Here is a 24927-nt window from a genome sequence, read left to right as displayed (position 1 = left end):
TGTGAAAAAATCAGATAATGTCAACATACATTAAAGCTGTGTTGCTAACCTACAAACAAAAACAACAACAAAACCTACTGTGTTGTCTGATCAGATTTGATTCAACATTAGTTTGAAATGCTCACTAAGGTTTCTTTTTCTTCTCTAACATTCAAGAATGGAGAGGAGAATGTGTTGGAAGGGAGAGTGCTGGGAGTGCAGTTCGCCTCCGCCACAGTTCGCCTCCGCCACAGTTCCTCATGTAGGTACTACTGTGCCCTTAACGTCTGTGCTGTGGATCCTCACTCTGAGATCTCTGCTCCCCTTTTCTTGCCCATTAGTCAATTCACTGATTTCCCAAGGAGCTGGTGCTAACTTTCAATTTAGGATAAACTAAGCAGAACACAAGACATTTGGAAGGAACAGCAAAGACATTTGGAGATTATTATAATTTATTATTTACTGCAAGTAAGACTCTATTATTGCACAAAAGGGTCAGACTAGCCTAAAATGCTGCTGTCGGCTGAGAGAGAAGGGCAATCCCCAGAGTCCTGCAGGGAGGGTGGAGACTGCTTCCTCCTACTAGTCTAGGCAGAGAGGGCAAAGCCCACCCTGTTGACGGCCATGTCGTAGACAGTGTAATATTCCCTGAGGAAGACATCTCCCAGAATCCACAGGGGCTGCCCATTGGGGGAGGGCAGGTAAGTGACTTCAATGCCGAGTGTGCAGTAACCATTGTTCTGAAGAGACAAAGGACATGACAATATAACTAGTTGCATATAAAGGCTTTTCTGCACTGGAAGTTCCCATCCTATATTCCATGACACCTGCGGGGGTCTCTGGCTTCTTGTTCACCCTCAGCCCTGCCGCTGGTGACTCCCCAGAATACCAAACACCTGTTTGGGCCCATCCAATCCCATGTCCGTGGAGCCCAGAGTGCATACGTACGTTGAGGACATAGGTAGAGGGAGGCAGAGGTAAAGGAGACCCGCTGATGACGAAGGTGATGGTGGGCATGCTCTGTATGGAGTTGCAGTTGACCACAAACTGAGAGAGAGGAGAGGCAGAGCTGTAGCGTGCCAGGACACGGGGGGCCCAGACAAAGGGCCCCAATCCCCCTTTCCCTGTGAGACTTCCTTCCTGACCTTCCAGCAGAGGCTGAGAGCATGGAAGGCAAAGCCCGATTCCCAGGCACAACACTGACCAGGTGCTCTGCTTTCCTGGGTCTCCCTGAGCACATCTCAGGTTTGGAATGTGTTGGTATGGCCGTAAAGAGTTAGACTCATTCCAGAACAGATTTCTACCTTCAGAAAGTGCAACTTACAGAGAAGAAACACAGGCCCAGCCTGTAAAAGCATGCTCTCACACAATTCATATCCCTGCTTGTGTGCACCTGTCCACGTACTCATCACACACACACACACACACACACACACACACACACCCTGAGGAGCCAAGATTTGGTCTGACTAAACGAGACTCTTGCATGCTGGAGGAGCAAACTGCAGAAGTGTGTACAAGGGGAGCAGGGGTGGGGACGGGAGGCTGCTCAGATAAAAGCCAAAGGAGTATTTCTAGGTAAAAAGAAATCTCGGTGGAATGGGGAAATGTGGTATGCCTGCCTCTATCGGCTCATGTCAAATGACACTGGCCACACCAAGGTGAAATGTGCTCCTAGGGCTGCAATGGAACAGCCGTCCCTCCTGACAACCATTCAGCCCATACTCACAGTCTGGTTGGTGTTACTCCCTCCCCTCACCCCTCCTTGCTTTGACGGTTCATGCCTGAAAGGCCATGCTGTGTCCCCACCTGTTCTGTCCTGCCAGGGGCTCAGCTCCCCACAAATCCTTCCTCCTATCTCTCATGAGCTCATTGCACTTAGGCTCCTGTGCTGAGGCTGCCTAGATGTGCAGAGGAATCTTGGCTTCTGGTTACTCACATTGCCGTTCTGATCTTGCTGGGCTCCTGTTGCCTTCACAAAGGAGTCCAAGTACTGCTGGGGAACAGTCAGTGGGAAGGTCCCCGTATCCACAATGCCCTGGCATCCCTGGGAGCAGAAGCTGGTGGCCTGGTTACCGATGAGAAACCTGAGGGGAACACCAGTACAAAGAGAGTCGAGCATTTCTGACACAAAGAAGTGCCTTTTTACCCTAACCTGCCAACCCTGCTCCTCTGAAAGTATGCCTCTCCCCAAAACTCAGGATATACCTCGGAACTGCAATCCATGTAATGTGATTTTTGTGTCTTTGTGATTATCAGAGTAACATCCTCAGTCTTGCTCTGGTAACTACTCCAGCTCTGACTGAAAGCTCTGGGGAGGCAGGGAGCATGTCTTGTCTTTTTTAATCTACCTATATGCGGCCCGGCACATAGTGCCAAAGAGCTAGAGCTGGGAATCACTTCAAAAATACACATTGGGCACCTACTATATACAAAGCATTTGTATAAGAATTATGGTGATATAAAGGTGAGTCAATTATATTCAATGTTTTTAAAGAACACATTCTAATGGACATGTGACAACACCATACATTAAGCCACAGCTAACACCATAAGGCAGTAGCTGGTAATCTCCATAACGTGGTTCTATGTGATTCGGTCCCTCTTTCCTCATCCAGCTTTTTCTGCTACTCTACGCTTCCTCTTCAGTCCACGTATATTTTGGGTGTTTTTGGTGAACTAAGGCACTTGGACATAATGGTGAACAAGACAGACACAACAGAATTAACAGAAACACACAGATGGAGTTTGATTGCAGCCCTGGTGAGTGCTTGATCTAGTCTGGGTGTGGGAGGCATTTAGTCAGACGAGGATTTTTCTGAGAAGAAATACTTAAAGTGTGAGTGAAATTGGTCCAAGTGAAAAGATCCCTTTATTCCAGGCACATGAAACTAGTTGTCAGACATCCAACTGCTCACCTGTCTCTCTACCCTTGCACTGGCCGGTTGCACTGTGACTTACCCAGAGATGAGGAGATACATATTAGGACGAAAGCTGGTAAGACTATGGGACTGAAAGAGAGACTGGGACGCTGAGAGGCCTTTTCAAGGGAGGTAATAATTCATCTGGGCGCAGAAGGATGTGCAAGGACACAAGGACCACTTCAGGTGTTATAGTCAAAAGAGAAGAAGCAAGAAAGTCATGGCGAGGTGCAAGGACATGGTCAGGTCCGTGCTGCACATCCGGAAGTGGTGGGAAGGCTGTTCTGATAGGTAGGGCTCAGCTGTTGGATGGTCTCGACTACTGGCCAAAGACATGTATCTTTATCTGGCAGTGATGGACATTTCCTGAAGGCTTGGGGTGTAGAAGTAACTGATTCAAGAGGTTTATGCCATGACAAGAACAGGAGATAGAGTCACACTGGAGGGACACTCTAGGGGTGTCCATAATCCATAGGAACTTTCCTCTGTACTTACTCATCGATGGCAATCTGCCAGTACAGTTCCCGGGTGACAGGAGTCCAGACGATCTCACCAGAATAAAATTGGGTGTCCACACCTCCCAGGATGAGTTCTCCACCATACTCATAGGTTGGTTGGCTAGGGAGAAGAGGAGAAGAGCGTGAGTTCCCACAACACACATGGCCAGGCAGCCCCTCCCTCCCCTCTCACTGTCCCTCTCTCCTTCAGACACAGTGGAACCAGAGGAAGAGGGGTTCCATCCTCTGACCTGCTCTTCAGGCTCCGCCAGGCTTAAGGCATAAGGGAGAGGAGCCTCCTCGGAGGAACACCCAGAGTATCAGAGAACTGGAAACACAGACTATGCCCATAAAAGAGGCGATGGGATTGGAAACCAGGCCTGTGAAAACAAACTCTAAAAGCTTCCCAGGGACACCCTCCTGAGGACAAAGTGAGAAGAAGAAGAAACCCCTCAGAGAGTACCTGGAGGGGGACTGACAGACAGAGATCTCAAGTGGGCAGTGATGGGGATGCTCCTGTCGTGCTCAGGTTGGTAACTAGACGGTGTTAAGAGGATTCAGGCCTCTTCTGTTCCCTAACCTGGGCCTGCCAGTCATTGAACATTTGGACTCAGGTGCCCTGAGGATCATTGTTTGGGGAAAAAATTAGTAAATAAAGTTCACCATGAAAGCTCAAGACCAGTAGAGTAGGATAGGTCTTGGATTTGTGACCAACGTATTTGCATTTGAATCATGGCCTCACACCTACCAGTGAGTCAGTGAGTGACCTTGCTCAATAGTGACTACCTTTGAGCCTGCATTTCCTTCTGGCAAAAAGAAGTCAATAGAATTTTTGAAATAAGAATTGTTATGAGAACACCTTGGAAAGTCAGATGTGTATTGTAATTATCATTTCATTGTTGTTCTATTACCAAATGATCATCAGGCTAGTTCTATGGCTCTACTGTTGTTACAAATCTAATACAACAACTTCAAATTTTTTAATCAAAAGGTGAGGGACTACAGTTCATTTTTTTAATTTTTTTAATGTTTTTATTTATTTTTGAGACAGAGAGAGACAGAGCATGAGCAGGGGAGGGGCAGAGAGGGAGACACAGAATCCGAAGCAGGCTCCAGGCTCTGAGCTGTCAGCACAGAGCCCAAAGTGGGGCTCGAACTCACGGAGTGTGAGATCATGACCTGAAGTCAGACGCTTAACCAACTGAGCCACCCAGCCTCCCTCAGTTGATTTTTTAAAAAAGAGTCATCTTATGACTTATGGCCTGAATTAAAAATTCTTCTAGTGCATTTAGGGGCACCTCAGTGGCTCAGACAGTGAAGCATCCAATTCTTGGTTTCAGCTCAAGTCATGATCTCAAGTTCACAAGTTTGAGCCTTGCATCAGGCTCTGTGCTGACAGTGTGGAGTCTGCTTGGGATTCTCTCCCTCTCTCTCTGTCCCTCCCTTTCTCATCTCTCTTTCTTTCTCTCTCAAATTAATAAATAACCTTTAAAAAATATTCTTCTAGTGTATTTAAATAAAATCCCCTGCAAAATGAAATAATAAATGTTCAGAAATGCATTGATTGCATATAGCAAGTTATACTTGTCAGGAAACTTTAAAACCTGGGCTCTGTGTGATGTTGACTTGTTGAAAGCCCCTACAGCAACTCATTTGCACCTACCCACCCAGGGCAAGGGTGCTCACCGAGAGAAGTAGAAGCTGAAGATGGGTCTGGTGAGCTGGCCCTGCTGCATCATGCTCTGAAGGACGGTTGGGCCATTCTGCACCGCCAGGTTGGAGTAGGCCATTCCCAGGATACCATCAAAGTATGAATAGTAGAAGGGGTAGTTGGGCTCATTCTCACTCATGCCAAACACCTGGTTGTGGATGACGATGTTCTGGACCTGGGACAAGCAGAAAGAAAAGATTCACAATTCAGGTGGACAAATCCTACATAGACTTAGGTGTCCAGGGAATGGAACCTAGACCCTTTTTTAGGGAGAAGAAGTTGGCTTCTTTCACGCTTAGCTCAATCCTAGGGTGGGGCACGGAAAATGAAGGGATGACAACATGACCCAACCATGTGTGTCTTGGAAAGAATGTGGGTGTTGGGGAAGTAGAGGCCATTGTTTTCTGGGGTGGCAGTTTTCATTTCCAAGGACAGTGTAAGGACAGTGGCTGGTTTTATATTGAACCGTCCATGTGCAAGAATGACATAGGACCCATGGGTGCTTGATGTAAAGAAAAGAAAATAGTGAAAGGAAGGTCTTCAAATATCCAGAGTGAAGTCATGTGGAGGAGGAAGCAGATGTGCTCCAGGTGGTTGAAGAGGACAGTTAAGACCAGGGAGCAAAGTCATGGGGAGGCACAATGTAAAGAGCCTGCAGCAGTCAGGACTGCTGTAGGGCTATCCCAGTCTTGGGAGAGAGGTTTAATTATATGGCCAGTGGTGTTCTTTCCAAGAATCAGCTTCTGGGAATTTGTACCTAATTAGTAATCATGGATATCGCTGACAGCTTAAGGCTCTAGAATAAGGGAGCCAAATGACAGACCCACAGGAGGATAAGAACAGCACTTACAGTCACAGTGTCATATCCCAGGAGCACAGTCAGGCTTCCAAAACCATAGGCCAGTGTATAGGTTTGCTCACTATTTCTGAAGGTGGAAGACGTTCTGGGGTTGAACTTGTTGTGATTGGCTGTGGAAAAACAGAATTAAATATTAGCAGCATTCGTGGCTCTCCAAAATACATATACAGCATTCGTGGCTCTCCAAAATACACGGCCTGGGACCATCAGACCAAGCCTGGGATTGGGCTTCAGCCTCAGACTCTGGGCTGAAGGCAATCAGTAGCCCCAGAAAAGTCTGTCCCCTTGGGAAACAAATGTTGCCCCAATTCCTTCCAACCTACCATTTCCTGAAGCATGGGTCAACTCAAAAGTGCCAGGAATTGGGGCCCACAGGAGAGAGCTGAGGAAAGGGATCAATAGAGAAAGGAATGGAAGCCCTGGTCTATTTCTTTCGCTTTCTAGAGATGCAGCACTTGTGAAATACAGACCAAGAGCAAGATTTCCAGATGTTCTGGATTTAAGGAGGCTAAGATCATGGATATGCACCAAGACTAGACTTGGTGCACCATCTAGACTTGGATGATGGGCTTGTGCTTAATCCTGACTCTGCATCGCCCTCTGCTCCTATCCGTGGGTAGGTGGTGATGGTGGTATACTCACAACAGGCCTGGCTCTGGCAGTAGGTGGAGGGCACCCACAGGTTGGATGAACCCGTGTCAAAAAGGATCAGGAAATTTTGTGGTGGTGTCCCAATGCTGATCTCTCCAAAGTAGTAATTCTGCAAAGAACAATTTATCACCCGTATTAAGCAGCCAAATCTTGTCCTAAGAATAGGGAAGAAGTTGACTCACTAGAAGCCACATTTTTCCCAAATAATTTCCTTGGGGGAGTAAGTAGCTTCTCCTCCAACAGGTTCTTCTTTCCATCTGGAGTCAGATTCTCTCAATATTCCCCACTTTTGTCCCTAATTGCAAACCTTTGACTAGCTGAGTCTGGCAAGACAATTTCTTCTTCCAAACTGTTTTCTACTTTGTATCAGGTGATACCTCCATGGATTTACCATTTTATGCCCGAACATGCAAAGCTGGAGAAGCAATCACTTTCTCCTTTCCCAGTGTTCATCCAGTGTTACAGGGAGTATGGCCGGAGTTGCAAAAGATGAGTCCGTAAACAAAGCGCAGTTATGTGAAGGTCCTCATACTCGAGTCGGAATGAGGCCCCGACTCCAGAATGAAGCTTCTTTTTATTAGGATAATTGCTAAAGGCTACGTGCATAAAGTCAGCTAAGCAAGTGTGTTAATGAATCTAATGGTTTAGCTTTTCAAGGTTGAATTTCGAGTTAATTGGTTTCTATAACACTAGGAAGGGTCAGGTGTGAAGGAGGATCCGGCCCTGGACAATGTTAATGTCTCTAGTTGTTCCTTAGGAGCTGCAGCCACATTCCGCTGTGTAAACATGCCCTAAGACCTTGCACCTTCTCTAGCCATTCCCTTTTGAAGTCTTTTCCTTTGATGCTGTCTCCTACGTCTCCCACAACCCATCTTCCCCACATCTCTCTCTCTCTCTCTCTCTCTCTCTCTCTCTCTCTCACACACACACACACACACACACACACACCGATGTCCCTTTTTCTCTTCCAGTGTCAAGTATTTCCCCACCATTCTTCTCCCTCTGGTCACATAGTAGCCAAGGTGCCAGGAAATCAAAAATGAGGGTAGCATGGAAATCAAGAGAACTTCACTGAGACACAATTTGAGTTCTCAGTGAATTTTGGCCAGTCATGTCACTGACCTACCTCTTTATCTACTATCTATAGAAAGTGGAATTCGAAATAGGAGATCCCTAGATCTGACACTCATGTAACATCTCACTAAAAACAGTCCATGGGACACCAGTGTGTTGAGATGCCCTGAGCAGACACTGCAGTCTCAAGAACATGCAAATACTTGCTCTGAGCACCAGTGTATGTTCCCAAATGGGGTGGCCACTTTGCCTGTGCTTTCCCTCTTTCCCCTACAGCTCATCACTAGGACTTCCTTTCGATTGCTCAATTGACTGGAACATGGTCATTCGGAATCTCCTAACCATGTAAATGGGGCTTTAGAGACTGAGCCAGTAATGACAGGAAAGAAGGAAGGAGAGAGAATATGATAGTGTTAAATGGTACCAACTCATAACTTCTCCGGATACTTTCCTGAGGAAGGAGAGACTTGGGTTTAGTAAAAAGTCCAAAATCAGAGCTAATGAGAGGTCTAAATGAGTATCTGAGAAGAGTTATCAGCCAAGAGTTATGGACACCACCTCGACCCTCACTTACATCCAGGTAGTTGGTGAAGGGCTCATAAGCAACAGCATCATTATTGAAAAGATACTTGGCAGCTGGATCAACCTTTGGGTGGTTCTTCAGGAAAGTCTGTAGTACACCCCGCTCTTCCATCACCTGGCGGATGGACTTGCCTTTCTTCAGAATGATTCTGCAGAGAATAGGGCAAAAGGAGTGACCTTCACCTTCCCCATGAAAGCAATGCCTTCATTGATCTGATGTGGGTTTTCAAACCTTCTTATACTCTACTCAAGAAGAGCCTCTTATAAGAAATCCTCCTGGATTTTAGTGAGTTCTGACCACTGCAGTCACTCCAGCATTTCCAGCATGAAAATGCACTACAATAGGTATTTGGGGTTTTCTGCTTACATATTGCTTACACAGAATAAATTTCCATTTATGCAAAATCCCTCCTGTAAACTAGGGACATATATACTGTATCCCTTTTTCTTAGCCAACAAAACACCAACCTACCTTTAATCTCACAACACACACACACACACACACACACACACACACACACACCATCCGTCCACCCATCCATCCACCCATCCATCCATTGTAAGTCTTCACTCCCTGTGGTTTTTGGGTACATGTATCATGACACAATCTGACTGCCTTTCCATGAGATCTATAGGGGAAGGCCTTTGCTCTACCCTAGCTTGTGATTCTCCCTCAGGGCTGGAATTTACAATGAAGCTGAATCCCCATACACACCTTTCCACACCCTCCGAGAGGTGTAGACAAACCAACACCAAGACCAGGATCTTCATTGTGCTGATCTCAATGGCCCAGAGACACGTAGAACACAGTGGCAGACCCAAGGGTTGGGACACACAGAGAGAGATTGGATCTCTCTTTTATACCTCCAACTCCCTGCACTTTTCACCTCTAGGCACGTAGGCTTCTTAACCTTTACACCAGCTTGTGGCCCTACATGTTAATTGATTCTGTTTGTTTTTCCCTCTGGAAATATCATGGCCTTTAATATTCTCTCTGTTGGCAATTTAAAAAGCAATTAGTGGCTTTGTTGATGGAATTCACAGATTAGGATGTGATAGCAAATGTGAAATACACTGGGGACAAGGGATCCTGGTGCCCACATCTACCGGGAAATGGGTGCTGGCAACTTCTGCCAAAACAATGGAACAATTTGTGCTTTGACTCCAAAGTCCATGTGCTTTTGGGAGATTTACAATAGACTCTCCACTTCTTCCCCTTTTCTTTCTTGTTCCTCTCATCAGACTCATCTATAGTCTCCTGAATGCGATTCTCACAGTCCATGACACTGATCTTTATTTTCTATTTCTTAGTTCACAATTAGCCAACACTTATGGAATACCTACTCTGTGCTCACCTCTGTGCTAAGCTCTGGGAGCACAAAATAAAATCAGAAATGGTCCTTGTATGCAAAGTCGGCATCCTGTCAAATGACTGACAGCCTAGCATTCACATATGTGTTGAGTGAACAAGAGGGAGAAGAACAGTATGATAAAGCAAGCAGAGACAAGGAGTGATAGCTTCTGGAAGGATGGAAAAGCCTTCAGAGAAGAGGTAACATTTGAAGAAGGATCTTGCCAGATGGTAGTTGAGAAAGTAAGGAAAGTGGAAAATCCACTGGCGGCAGAAGCAGAGCCTGGACAACGGCACCCAGGAGTGAAGTGCTGTGATGAAATCAGAGAACATCGTGACCAGCGTGGCCAGAAGAGCAATTTTCAACGTGGCTCCTCGGAAGCCAGGACCCAGCCCAAGAACCTGCACTGGGGCTGAGCGGTCCTCATCATGCTAACTGTCGCTCTGGAAATTATTTTCTATTCAGGACCCATCGCAACGGAAAGGCCTGTAATGCTAAAATCGGAATACTCTTGATTCTGCCAAACTGTATTAAAGCAACGTATGTTCAGTATCCACAGTATTTTAATTTCTAGTCCATTGAACTATTTGTTATCATGCTCCATACTGATGGAGCACACCTTGGAGCACCCGGATCAAACTCCTGGAGCACAGCACTAGATGTCTACACAGACGTGACCAGATGGTGAGGCAGACCCGGTATGCCATGCTAAGCAATATGGGCTATATTCCATAAAGAGTTAAGGAACCATTAATTTTTTTTAATCCTGGAAATGACACACTTAATACCTTCTATACACACTTTACTAGCTTCTAGATTGTAGTGTTTTAGAAGCATGTGGTAAAAGTAGCCAGTTTATAAAATGATTCCCTGCATAAAGTTGTGGAGGCAGGAACTTTGTCATGAATGTACTCCTGAAGCCTCTGGGCTATGCACAAAGCCAAAGAGTCTCCAATTTCATATCTATGATTTAATGTTTCCTTATAGAAAGAAATTCTTTTTTTAAACCTTTTTTTAACGTTTATTTATTTTTGAGACAGAGAGAGACAGAGCATGAATGGGGGAGGGTCAGAGAGAGAGGGAGACACAGAATCCGAAACAAGCTCCAGGCTCTGAGCTGTCAGCACAGAGCCCGACGCAGGGCTCGAACTCACGGACCGCAAGATCATGACCTGAGCCGAAGTCAGCCGCTTAACCGACTGAGCCACCCAGGCCCCCCAGAAAGAAATTCTTAAACAGAAACTTGAAGTTCTACGGAAGATATGCTTATAACAATAACTCTCACTTATTTGCTTGCACTGGACACAAATTTAACTTAACCATTGTAACACCCTTAGAGGCTGATTCAACTGCCCCCATGATCACATAGTTAATAAAAAAACAGGGCTGGGACTTCAAGTCTGGTTTGTCTGAACTCAACCTGTATCTCAGCACAGACCCTCCTCCAAGCCCAGGGCGCTTATGCTCTCTCTGCTTCAATGTGCATGAAACTGTAGACTTTAACAATAATAATAGAGATTTATATTTGATTGAATTTTCTGTACAAAAATATTCTAATTGCTTTTCTTCCATTCTCCTAGTTTTTCTTCCCACCTGCAGAGAAAATGTAACCCTGTATGCTGCTGCCCCCTGGTGGCAATATTCCTAACTCAACAAAAACAGGGTTTGGGAACCTTTTATGTAACTCTTCAAAGTCAAATGAGAAAGTGACAACAGCTCCTAATATGGTGTCCACAGATCACCTTCCTGTGCGGAGACAACTGGTGCCTGCTCATTAGTCATGCCCGTGGAGTTTGCGTCCTGCCCCCTTGCCCATCCGCGTCAAACCTTGCCAGGCGTTCCTGGGACTTGATCGCACATCTGTGCCCCTGGCCAGCTGCCATTCCTTAACACTCCAGGCTCCCTTACTGCACTTACCAGGGCTTCTTTGCAGCGAGATATTAGTACATGAGCTCTCAGAGTCTGTTTCCTCAGCATGAGATGAAATGTCGGTGAAGCACAAACCAGCCACTGGCTGCTCCCAGAGGTACATCACTAAATGTACTGTCATCACTAAAATGTCACTAAAATAGACATTTAGACCAAAGCTTCTGAGAATCCAATATGAAAACCTTGGGTGTTAGCATCTCCAATGTGTGTAAGTGTCCCGGGAAAGTGGGAAATAATTCTCAAAAGAAATGGCTCCAAGACAGGGCTTCAGGGCTGACATAGATGATGTTACAGACGCTTTGTTTATACGCACCCTATTATCTTGTAAGTTAAAAAACAAATTCTTACTTTTTAGCCCTTTTGTGTGATTGGATTTCAAGTCCAAATGTCTTCAGTATAGGATCCTAATCTGTTGTTGAACATTTTTCTGACACTTGAGCTCAAGGAGAGGGATATGGATCAAGAAATCTCTGGGTGTGATGACAGACACAGCAGGTGCAAGGAGTCACCTTGGTCCTTTTCCGCCTATAGGTGTCTTTCTACAGTCTCAGCATATGTGTCTTTAGGTAGCTGAACCCCACCCTCATCTTGGGTTTCACCCTACTGTAGGCTTAAATCTATAGCTGCAGTAGTGAAACCATGGTGATACATGAACAGTGTGGACGCCAAGGGCAGGTTGCCCCTAAATATGCCATTTTGACATATTGATTATTATAAATAAAAATTACTTAAGCAACAGCTGGTAGAAGGAAATTCAGATCCCCCTCTGTCCCCCTGAGAGCAGGAAACCCATCTCCTGTATTAAAAGTACCCTCCCTAAGGGCACCTGAGTGGCTCAGTCCACTGGACGTCTGACTTCGGCTCAGGTCATGATCTCGCGGTCCATGAGTTTGGCCGCACGTTGGGCTCTGTGATGACAGCTCAGAGCCTGGAGCCTGTTTCAGATTCTTTGTCTCCCTCTCTCTCTGTCCCTCCCCCACTAACGCTCTGTCCTTCTCTGTCTCTGAAAAATGAATAACCTTAAAAAAATTTTTTTTAAGTACCCTCCCTGTACTAAGAAGTATAAGGAAATCCTTATCACTAGAGATAGGGACTTTAAAGGTGAGAAAGCTGTAAAAACAAACTTTGTTATTTTTTCCAATTTATTACCTCAGCCTGAATTCTGCTTACAAGTCTCTAAGGCTTCTGAACACCTGCTTTCTTTATCCTATCAGTCCCTCACAACCTTATTTTCTCACTCTAAAATGGACAGACACTGCCTGCCTTGATCATTTCTTTAGGTTTCAATCTCATTATTAGGCCCCCAAGTGACTTAATGAAACTTTGAGTTTTTTACTTCTGTAAATCCGTTTTATGTAAATTTGATTCTCAGTCCAAAGGAAGGCTTGGAATGGTAGAGAAAGAATTGTCCCTTCCCAAAAGCAGAAAGAAGATAATTCTGTCTTATCTACTTTGCGGCTGTATATGTATATATATATGTATCACCCTCTAACCTGTTTATTTTTTCTGAAAAAAAGCACATGACGCTTTACCCTGGCATGTACCAGACTGCACATCCTCAGGAGCAAAAACACAAACAAAATTTTGCTCCATTTAATACCTTCTTGCCTCGATTTAGGACAGACTCAAAGGACACTTATTATCCTGGGTATGTCTCCTCTTTTCTGGAGTGCTTCAACAAACAGCAATAGGAAAGGACGTACAACAGAGAGGCTCCATCCAAACCATGCCAGCTCAATGAGAAACCATCCATCCATCTTTAAAGAGCCAACCCCTTACCTTCCAGATCTCTGGCATTGTAGAATTCTAATTCACAGTGGTTCATTCAGTCAATGTTTATAAACGTGCCAGGCACTTTTAAGGGTTCCCAAGGTTTTGCTTAGTTAAACCCATCACGCAAGGCTCCTCATTCCTTGGACCCTACACTCTAGAGTCCAGACAGATGAGAAGTAAATAAACATGAAAACATCAATGGTAATTAGGACGGTTACTACAATTAAGTAGTCGGACAGTGGCGCTTCTGAGAGTGAACTTATTAATTACATCAAAACAGTAACCACAAGCTAGGACTGTCATGGGCACACCAGGCAGTGTGGTGAGCTGGGCATGTGCTATGAAGACAGTAACCGGGTGATTGGATGGATGGTGCTGTTTTGGCAAGGATGTCCAGAAAGGTCTTTAGGGGAACAGACACATGATCTGAAGTCTGAGTGACAAGATGGTGCCAGGCCTGTGAAGATCTGAGCCCAGGGCCCAGGGCTTCCCAGGCAGCAGGAACAGCAAATGGGAAGGCTGTAAGCTGGGGAGGAACCCATGGGTGGAATGAAGAGAGAGGCTGGTGTGGCGAGGGGGTGCTCAGCAAGGAGGAACTGAACACAGGAGGAAGGCCAGGGCTGAGCACGTGGCCCTTGTAGACCAAGTGCTTCAGGAAGCCATTCAGCATTGTGCAACTGTGGGGCAGAGGGTCAAGGTCTTTGCCTGGCTCGTGAGAAATCCAAGAATCAGAGAGTGGGTGTAACTTTCTCAAGGTTGCATGAAGGAAGTGAAAATGTTGACTCTTGGCCCCCATGTCCGTCCTAAGTGCTGTTTCCAACACAACAAAGAGTGTTGGGCAATTTTCTTGGAAAATGTTTCTAAGTCTCTGTGTTCCTTTCTTTAAAATGTGTATAATAATAGAATCCATCTGATAAGGTTGTAAAGATAGAGATAAGGTAGAGAAGCATCTAACAGTACCTATAACATAATAATAATAAACTTTCAATCCATGTGAGTTATCATAATTCTGGGGGTGCCGGGTTTTTTAAAGAGGAACCTTGGATTAATTCTACAACTACGTATTAAATGCCTAATGCATCCACATCACGGCAGCTAGACCTATGAGTAACATGGAGGAATCAAACACATAATCTTTGTGTTTGAGAAGTTTACCAGCTCTTCTCAGAGATTTGTCAAGTAGAAAACAATTCCTAGCATGACAGCAGCAGAGGAAGGTGACAGAGAGTAGCTGTACATGCAAACATTGACAGCATCCCTGAGACGAGGCTCCTCTGGGGTGGGCTTCAGCCGGGCCACACCGGCAGCGACGAGCCAGGAAGACCAGACGTGGAGGGATCTCATTAGAATATTGACCCAGACAATACTCCTTCCTTGCAGCTGTCCACTGACAAGGACTTCAGAAAGCACCGGAACCGCGTGGCCTACCTAAGCCTGTTTTACAACTGAGGAGCTGTGACTGCCTTCACGAGGTCCTCCTGACCACAGATCCAGGACTGAGGACAGAGTCGCTCTTCCCCCTGCACTGCTGTGCTCTCTCCTCTGCCAGCATGGGGCCCGGGGAGGGAGAGGGCTCATAACTACCGTGTGAGAGGAGAAAGACCGCTGCAGAGCTCTGTCTCCATGTGCTGGTTTGTCGTGTGCGTACGTACATAGACGGGCCTGGGGGTTCCTGCCGAGTGTTCAATGGGGTGGCTCTACTTTACCGACCTACTCGTGGGTCCCTGTCCTCACGCTCTCGTTCCCAGCTTCCAGTCTTATATATTCTACCACTAGCATTGGGAAGAAGGGCTGTTGGCCTCTACACATCAAGGACTGGAATGGGTTTTGGGCTTGCTTGGGCTTCTACTTGAACTTGCTGCATACAGAGGGATATTTAAAGGCAGGGTAAAACATGTTTTAAGAGTGCATCTAAGTTTCTGAGTTCCTGGCATGGACTGGCCAAGTCTGGATTTCTTTGCCTTTCCCAATTGATGCATATTTCACAGAACCAAAAATTCCCCACTTCCCATTACATCATCTGTTTCATTAGTCAGTCCTTGTATAAGTTGAGTCTGAGTGGTGAGGACTGGGGACACAACAGGAATCAAAATAAGCTCCTTTACTGGCTCCTTAGACAGGCCTGAAGTATGCAGAGGCCTCCCCATGAGGCTAGTGGATTGAGTCTACTCTCTCATCTGAGTGATTCCCTGAAGCCTTCCAAATTAGTCTCGGGATATAAAGGTCAGAACTCACAGCAGCCACATTCAAAGTACTTATCTAGACATTCTGTTCTGAGAAGCCCTTTCCTTCCAATACTGACTGAAATAACTCCTTCAAGATAGGCACTAAGTGTGGTCCACTTTGTCTTTTAATTGAAAGGTCGTGGGGCGCCTGGGTGGCTCAGTCGGTTAAGCGTCCGACTTCAGCTCAGGTCACGATCTCACGGTCTGTGAGTTGGAGCCCCGCGTCGGGCTCTGGGCTGATGGCTCAGAGCCTGGAGCCTGCTTCCGATTCTGTGTCTCCCTCTCTCTCTGCCCCTCCCCCGTTCATGCTCGGTCTCTCTCTGTCTCAAAAATAAATAAACGTTAAAAAAAAAAAATTGAAAGGTCGTTAGTGCCCACTTAGTAATTAGCAGAAAGGTGACAAATCTGCATGTGTCTGAATACCAAAGACCCGAGAAGGTGCCAATGACTACAGAAAATCTTTAGTACTAGTATGACAATGGTCTCTGAATTTTCAGCCCAGGATTTGAGTGTGAATGCAATCAATTCAAATTGGAAGGGAGATCCAATTATTTGCCATCCTTGGGCTAGACTATTGGAATCCTTCTCCAGCGATTTCCACGGATGGAATAGAATTGAGTATTTGCTTTGGGGCTGTGGGAAAGATGATAGCACACACTTCAAAACCCAAAAAGGAAATTCAGATCGATTTTTTTTTTTTTTTAATGAAAAGTGTTCCACAGTCATTTTCCCCAGGCTGCTTGTGTTCAGAGCTGTGAGGGGCCAGGATATAGGATCTCAAGAGTAGAAGGATAGCAAGAGGAGAGGGATTAGAGAATGACAGAGTTTTCCTCAGGGTATTGTAATTCCTGAATTAGTCGTGTCAGTTATGTCATAGTACGTCCAGAAGCCAGCCTTACACACGTAAGGACCAGAGACTGGGACAGAGACTGAGGATCAGAAGTGCTGAGCCAGAAAGTCCTCCCATAGGGAACCCTATGATGAGCTTCTGTGCAGAGAAACCATTGTTTCTACAGTACTTTTTGACATATTCCTGAAGAAGGTTTTATAGGCATTATTGCCTTGCCAGTCATTGTCTTATTGGATTAACAAAATCCCCCAAGAGAAAGCCGCTTTCCCAAAAAACAAACTCTCCCCAATCCCCTCCCTCTATCCCCTTTGCCTATGATTTGAGGCTTTTCTTGGTTACAGAGTTGAAATGATGCATGCCACTTTGATCCTTGGATTCCACATGCAGGGGACTGTTGTATCCTGAACATCTGTCCCGTTACCGTGGAAGTCATAGGTCATCACACTGATGAAATCAAGCATCCTTTTTAAAAATTTTAATGTTTGCTTATTTTTGAGAGGGAGAGAGAGAGACAGAGCATGAGCAGGGGAGGGGCAGAGAGAGAGGGAGACACTGAATCCAAAGCAGGCTCCAGGCTCTGAACTATCAGCACAGAGCTTGACATGGGGCTTGACCTCACAAACTGTGAGATCATGAGTCAGAGCCAGAGTCCAACACTCAACCAACTGAACCACCTAGGATCCTGGAATAAGACATTTGGAGCCATCAGGATCTTGGGGACATTTTCTTATAGACAATTTAGGAGCAAGAAATGGTAGCAGTGGGGAAATTCATGATGTCAAGCAGATATCCATATGGTCCCACCAATGTGCTTCCTGAGGGCCTCCAGGGAACAGTTTATCTTCGGTGACCCCCCCCCCCCCCGCCAGATGGCTAAACAGGATGTCTCCTCTACCTCTTGAAAGAAACAGGGTAAACTCAAAGCAGAAGGTTAGGAAATGTGAAGTGTTAGGGCATGTGTCTCAAAAACATGTCTCTAGGTCCACGGGAATCACAGGTGAGTAACTCTCTTACTGCTTTGTCGATAACAGTTTTCTTCATTTTACAGCCTCTTTCAAAAGAAATTGCTAATGAGGATTGCTATTATAAGTATTTGCCATGTCTTGAACCTTGTTCCTCTCCTCCCCAAAGTCCAGCATGTTGACAAGTTAAAGGGGCCACCGCCATATTTCAGAGTCACTAACCTCTTTCGCAACTGAAGGTACCAACTCTCTCAACATTACGTTGTTGACCTAGAAAGAATTCACTGACAATTTATGCAAACAGGCATTTATTTGGGTAATTAGAATTGTAATTTGGGAGACATGGATTCAGGTAGAAACCCGACTCGTGCTCTGAGGAAGACAAAGGACAGGCAGAATTATGAAGGCAAAAGGCCCTGAGAGCAGTTGTCATTTAGGTCCTTCATGCAAAACAGGAATTGAAACTCGGTTAACTGGGATTGGTTGGGCTAGTGTGCAAATGAGGGATTGAAACTTATTACGCTGCATTGGCTCCTGTCCAAGTCAAGAATGGGACCAATTCAGTTGTCATGATGAGGAGGCAGGTTAAGCCCAAGCTCCTGAGGGCTTGTAGCTGGCAAGAAGTTCATGGTTCCTCTGGTGATGATTTGCATAAATTCCTCCTCCCTTATAGCCTCCCGACCCTATTTTCCAAAGAGACTCTTGTTTCATTTCGAAATCTCCTTTTACAATGTTCACATGACGACTTGGTGGGATGTTCTCCACCTAAAAGCTTAGGAATCTCTGCTCCAGGATTTGGGGGCCCCAAGAGACCCAGTGCACTCACTTCCTAATCTCTGCAATTTCATTTCCTGCATCAATGCTTCCCTTGTCAGCAGATACAGCTGCTGTGCTAAGCAGTCTGGGATATCCTGTTTCTTTAGCCTCTTCTTCGAAAGCCTCTAGCATTTCCTGGAAAGAGAAGAGAAAGGGATTTTGGTGGCTATCTTCATCGTGTATTTTCTCAAGTAAGTGCCTCTTGGGCTACTTTCTAGTTCATAGCAATTCCCAATTTCTAGAAATGGTCCCTAAAACATGAGGATAGGTTCCGGTGAAGTATAACTTGAATGAAAGAGATACAGACTCTAAGATCCTAGAATCTGAGTTATGTCTAATGATAATCCTGGAGACAAAGCCCAGGAACTCCTGGCAGAGAGTCTAGAAACGACCCTGCCTGCTATGAATTCACCCTCCCTTTTACAGTTCTCTCCTCCCAGTTTTGCATGGCGGGCTAAGCCCTTTCCTGCCTCCAGGCCCTTGCGGATGCTGTTACCATTTTGCCATTTCCTACAAACATTCTTCTTCCTATCCTTTGTATGCTTGATTCCATTTAATTCTTCATATCACAGCTCAAAGGTAATGCCATTGCCTCTGAGAAGACTCCCCTGACCAGCCCATCTATTTCTTCTTTTTCTTATTCTTTTCTTTTTTTCCCCTCTGGGTTCTCCACTATAAGCCCCACAAAACCAGGCGTCATGTTTGTCTTGTTCGCTGCTCTATCTCCAAAGTGATGCATAGTGCATGGATTATAGAAGGTGCTCGATAAATGTTTCCTGAGGAAAGATATAATAAATTGTTCCCCTCTCTCAATTTAATGATTCCTTCTTCGGGTTCCTACAGATACTTGTATCCTTCCAATAAATTCTGTTTTGGCTTAAGCTAGCCAGAAAGTGTTTCTGTTGCTTGCAACCCCAAATGCCTCACCCAGTGTCCTGAGGGCAGCACCCTTTGCTTTCCCCAGGAAATGAAACTTTTATAGAAAATCCACAAGGGCACTAGCTTCTCTATAAGAAGATACAGAAAGAGTGCTCCATTCTGACCTTAATCAAGATGGTAAATCGCATTGAATATTCAATGTCATCAAATGCAGGGTGACAAAGGAAGTCAGTGACAGAACAGATGAGCATTTTGTGATTGACAGGCCTGGAAACTATGGTGGTGAATCTAGGCAGAGAGTTGGTCTGTATTAACATGAGCACCCCTTGGGGATCCTCCCACGCCATGTCTGATAACAGTTTTTATTATGCTCTTCATAATAACCCCTGTTGGAATTTTACACTTAAGATGAACACGAAAAGCATTAATTTAATCAAAGGATAAGTGTTTTTAACTTAAACGTGTTTTCTTCAGTATACCACTGAATAGTATTTCTCTATTTGTAAGATTAAAGGTGCATGTGCATTTTTTTTTATTAGGGGCAGTGGTTCAGATACTCTTTGATTCTAAGATGTTCATTTTTTAATATTTGCTGTTTCCAAAACTAAGGTGTAATTTACAGTCTGTGAATACATTTAATGAGCCCTTCTGACCCTCAGAGAATGTACTATTAAATATATTCTGAGTCCTATACTTGAAGGTGCTGTAATATCTAAGATATTCAGTTCCCCTGCCATAGTCAGTATCTTTATAGCCTAAAATACATATTTTTAAAAAATTTTTTAATGTTTATTATTTTTGAGAAAGAGAGAGAGACATAGAGCAAGCAGGGAAGGGGCAGAGAGAGAGGGAGACACAGAATCCGAAGCAGGCTGCGGGCTCCGAGCTGCCAGCACAGAGCCGGACGCGGGGCTCGAACTCACAAGCTGTGAGATCATGACCTGAGCCAAAGTCGGTCGCTTAACCGACTGAGCCACCCAGGCACCCCTAACCTCTCAAGATTTTTTATTTAAGTGATATGTGGGCAAGATAAGGCAAAGCTATGTTGGTGGAATGGACATTTGGGGCAGAAGACATATGGGTCAAATACCATAGGTGGGAATTAGCCAGCTAGCTGATAGGCAACTGCCAGCACGTTTACTTAGCCATTAGAACAGTCACTGCAACTCGTTCTAACGCTGCACTTCCAAGATGGCTATTTCTGGAGAACCGGGGAAGGGAAGAAGAGACAGGGGCAAGTTTCTTTCTGTGTCAAATAATTTTGCTCTATCCAATTTAAAAAAATAATTATGGAAACGCAACATTTCATAATTAGTGACTTACCACGGACTTGGGCAACTCTGTCCATGCAAGTCAGGTCTCATCTTACAATCTCCTTTGTCCAACTCCGAGCCTACATGCCTATGAGGCTCCCGATCCTTTCCGTTGCTTCCCAGAAGACAAGCCTATGACCCAGGCCAGGGCTCTGCATTCTCCTTGGCCGGGGTGCTTCTCCCTCCCCAAGACCCTTCTCTTCTATTTGTCGTTTTCTACAATCCTTTGAGTGTCTGACTGCCCAGTCTCCATTTACCGTTGCTTATCTCTCCACGTCTGCTGCTGCCAACCATTACCACCAGAAGACGTCAGTTCCTTCCAGGCACCAGCCTCTTTTCCCCCTGCAATATCCATTTCCAGCTGTCCTATGGCACCACTGTTTCCCACCCCAGCCTCAAGCACTCTTTCTCTTGCTTTTCACCCTCATCCCCTGGCCATGGAAATACTCTTACTTTCAAGCGCCAAAGTTCCCACTGCCAATGGCCAGCCAGTTGACCAGATCTCTGTCACTGCAGAAACTAAGAGGCACATTTAAGTGAGATCTCTGTGAGCCTATAGGATGCAGACACTGTGGAAAGTGACTCTTGCCCCTTCATTCTCAACTGTGGGAAATGGGCAGCTGCCAAGTATGACCTCTAAAGTCCCCAAGGCAAGGGCTCCTCCCCACATGCCCGTGTTAGTGTTTACACCATCGTGTGTATCAAACATCTATGTCTTCTTTTTCAGGAAGAAACTACCTGCAAAGGACTTTGCCTGCCAGAATCTTATGATATTTGAGAATGAATCAGGGACTGACTTTGGGCTCGGCATTATCCCTCCCTGTCTCCCATTCACTGTGGGTTCAATTCCCCTGACCATTCTTTCAGGGCTCAGTACTGAGGATACAGGACATCCACATCATTCTATTCACAGGGGGCGATCTTGTCATTCGCGGTGATGAGGGCATGTGTCAGGTGTATGCATAGATGTGAGTCGGCATCTGCTGGGGAGAACTTGGCTGGTTCTGGTCAATACTGGGGCCAGTCAGTAAAGTAGCACATTGGCTTCTAGGCTGGGTCCACAAGAAGAAAGCAATTGTCACTGTAGTGTAAGGTTCCACTGTCGGTCTCACTTGATGATGACCTCTTCAAGGGAAAGGGTTACCTCAGAGTTAGCTTGGCATGTCCCCAGTAGATACTGCTGCACTCTTTTCCCGTGCCTATGGGAGAATTTGCTTAGCAGTCATGACACTTTTTTCAACAGAATCGGAGCAAGCCCTAAGCACCTTTTGTGACTCAGCTTAAAAATCAATCAGACCAACACATAAAATAAAATCAATTTGCCATTACAGAAGCAAGTAGCCAGGATAATGATGCTCCTTGTGTATTATGAATAACTTCACAGACCGTTCAAGTTCATTATCAATAAAACACCTACCTTTTGTAGATGGCATATGATGGGATTGGTGCTTTGTTTAGAGGGTTTACATACATTGTTTTGCTTAAATTTTAATTCTTGCAATAGTCCTATGAGGGAAATATTATCTTCATTTTTAGCTAAGGCTCAGGAAAAACTTCTCAAGACTGAAAGATTAATATCAACTCACTCGCCCATTTATTCCCCACATTTGTACTGTGCATGCACTGTTTCCAGGCAGTCTTACTCCAAAGCTCATGCTACCCTCACTCTTCTTTCCTGAGTCCCCCCGCCTCTGGGCCTTACTCATGTCTCACACCCATAGCTCAACACCTCGGTATCAGGAAGAAGATGATGTTTGAGAGGAGAAAAGACAACACAAAGACAAGTATAGACTGCTAGTAACAGAGATTGCATCAGCGTTGTTGGCATTAGAACATACAGATAGGTCCTGATGCTGAGTATGAAGGGCAAGTCACTTTCTCTCTCTGTGCCTTAGTTTTCTCATCTATCAAGTGAGGCATTTTGAAATCGATGAGCTCTACATTCCCTCCCAGCTCTGATATTCTGGAATCCAGTAAAATGGCTTGTGGTTCCAGTCCTGACTTCCTCATGGAAGGAGAAGGGAATGCAGAGTTGGAAGAAAGGAGAGGAAGTGGAGCGACTTTCAGGAACATTGGACTGGGGAGAGGAGGTGGTGTTATTCCTCACCCAGGTGCACCTGAAGCAGAACAGCCATGCCTGAAAAAAACAAACAAAAACAAAAACAAAAACAAGAAGTCATCAGACAGGCTTCCCAGTTGGGACCTGCTGCTACCCAAGAGACTTTCAGGGTGTTAAGGGCCCAAGGGCGTTTGGATTTATCAGTGGCCTTTCTCAGGGCTCCATTTGATCATTTCCAAGTCGAGACTTAAAATTCCTCTGCTCAGAGCCCAGGGCATGGGGTAGGGAGGACCCCATGTAGCAGCCTCATGGAAACAGATGCCTGCCCTTCACCCCATTTCCAGTGAACCCCCCTCCCACCTGAGGTAAGGAAGAATGGCAAAAAGAGTGGGAGACTCAGAGCCCCAGAGCAGAATCCTCCCCACGATGCCTCCACATCAGCCCCCTTGGCCCTGATCAGCCTCCTGGCTCAGCCCTATATAAGAAGACCTGTTTATCATGTGGGAGCCACGTAGCTGCCACATCATGACCACAGGTCCCCAATGCCTTCATGTTCATATCACCACCCATTCCAGATTCATAAGAACAGGCACTGACCCCCAGTGGGGAGAGAAATCCAGAAGAACCTCCTCACCAACCCAGGCCTGGCTACTCTGATACAACTGCTTACAAGTGGAGGCATTAACTCAGCACTGAGGCCAAGTCCCCTTAGGGATATGGAAGCCCAGGGAGAGAAGGAAGGGCACTGTGCTGGAAATCAGGGTCCTAGCCCAGGCCCAGGGCCAGGAAAGCATGTAAAGGGCTGAGTCAAGACACTGAAACATTTAATTGAGGCACATCATTTTCCTTCTGCAGGACTGGGCCCTACGCTCAAGGCCAGCAGCAAAGGTCCAGAAAGGCATTCAGTTCAGGGAAAGGGCACGATTAGCTCTGCTCATCTTTCCCCCCTGTCTCCTTGTGCTTTTATTGCCACAGCTCTGGAGGAGGACAGGGCAGCCACAGGATGCTGCAGCTGCCAAGCCTCTTCTCTTATTCCAGCCCAGGGTGGGGGTAAGGAGAGGGCACTTGCCACCAGAGAAACGTGGACCTTGTACCTATGCCCCCTTCTCCTCATTCTAGGATGGGTATAAGGAGCATTGTGACCTACTTTGGGTAGAGCCTGACTCCCTAGGAAAAACAGATCAGGGGGAGGGCAAAATGGGCTGGTGGGGAGGGTGGTCAGTGCTCACAGGCACCGGGGCTTGTTTTTTCTCACCTTGATGCCCCCGAGGGCATTGATTTATCACTGCCAGCAGCTGTGCTTCCTTGGAACTGGGATTAAGCCAGGCAGGCAGATAAGAGTGGGCACAGGTGCCGGGCAGCTGCCAGCTTGGCCTGAAAGCAGATCCTCAGGCCGAGCCAAGAATTTGCTCGGTGCATTTCAGCTTTCTCTGGAAGGGGCTGATTCATATGCCCAGAGCCAAGTTCATCTTTGGATCCCTAGAACTCGACACAGACTAGGCATTTGACAAAAGTGGGTTGGATGGATGAATATTTCACCTTCAACAGTCCTGGTGTTGGGCAATCAACCACCAAGATATTCCTGACTGTATTCATTATCTATTGCCGTATAACAAATTATCCTAAAACGTAGCTATTAAAACAATAAGAAATATTTATTATTTCATACGGTTTCTGTAATGAAGGAGCAGCTCTGCTGAGTGGTTCTGTATTGGATTCTGTCATAAGAACTGTAGGTTGCAGACAAGATATCGGCTGGAGCAGTCACTGAAGGCTTGACTGAGTCCAAAGGATCCATTTTGAAGTTGACTCACTCACATGACTAGCATGCTGGTGCTGGCTGTTGGCAGGTCTCAGTATCTCTCTGTGGACCTTTCTTTAGGGATCCTAGGGCAGCTGTTTCTTTCAGAGTAAGTGATCCAAGAAAGAACGTGATGGAAGTCTCACTCCAACATAGCTACAGCTTTCTAGTAGTTACACCAGCTGGTCTTAGAGTGGGGAGGAACTACACAAGGGCATGAATACCAGCGGACAAGAAGCACTGAAGGCCATTTGGAACACGTAGTTTTTGAACACCCACTGTATGAAGGTTTTGTGTTAAATACTGGTGATTCAAAAATTGAGACACCATCCCTGTCCTCCAGGAATTCAAAGACTAGTGAGGGAGATCGTGATATTGCAGGGTGCCATGGGAACACTCGGCAAGGGCACCAGCTTGACCTGGGCTCCTTGCCAACAGCCTCCCAAGTGTCTGACCCACCCAACTAGACTTTCTTAGTAGGGTTTTTATATTTTATCGACTTAGCCAGTGCTTTTCAGGCACATGTGCCCAGCACATGGAAAGTGCTCAATAAATCCTGAGTTGTATCATTCTTTCTTTGGACCTGATTCCTGCCTCAGACCCACCTTGTTGGCAGAGGCCCCGATTGGTCTCACTTCCTCAGTTTGCTGACTTGGCTCCATCCAGATGCTTTACTGTCCACTGTGCACACACT

The 24927-nt window shown here is 45.7% G+C and overlaps 1 protein-coding gene across 1 annotated transcript; it reads right to left on the bottom strand.

Moving 5' to 3' along the window:
• Positions 1-437: 437 nt before the first annotated feature.
• Positions 438-19407, bottom strand: PGB1 (pepsinogen B1). Its single transcript, XM_053889359.1, has 10 exons — positions 19225-19407; positions 18192-18316; positions 8267-8423; positions 6610-6727; positions 5959-6077; positions 5084-5283; positions 3396-3518; positions 1919-2066; positions 928-1026; positions 438-719 (listed from the first exon to the last, which is right to left on the bottom strand). Exons 1-10 carry the CDS (start codon positions 19405-19407, stop codon positions 567-569), a joined length of 1425 nt encoding a protein of 474 aa, XP_053745334.1. The 3' UTR covers positions 438-566.
• Between the last annotated feature and the right edge of the window lie 5520 nt (positions 19408-24927).

This window comes from Panthera pardus, unplaced genomic scaffold, assembly GCF_024362965.1.
Source record: "Panthera pardus isolate Hobbes unplaced genomic scaffold, ASM2436296v1 HiC_scaffold_11, whole genome shotgun sequence".
NCBI classification, from domain to species: domain Eukaryota; kingdom Metazoa; phylum Chordata; class Mammalia; order Carnivora; family Felidae; genus Panthera; species Panthera pardus.
Note: the sequence above shows the minus strand (reverse complement) of the source record. Positions and strands in the feature narration are given on the sequence as shown.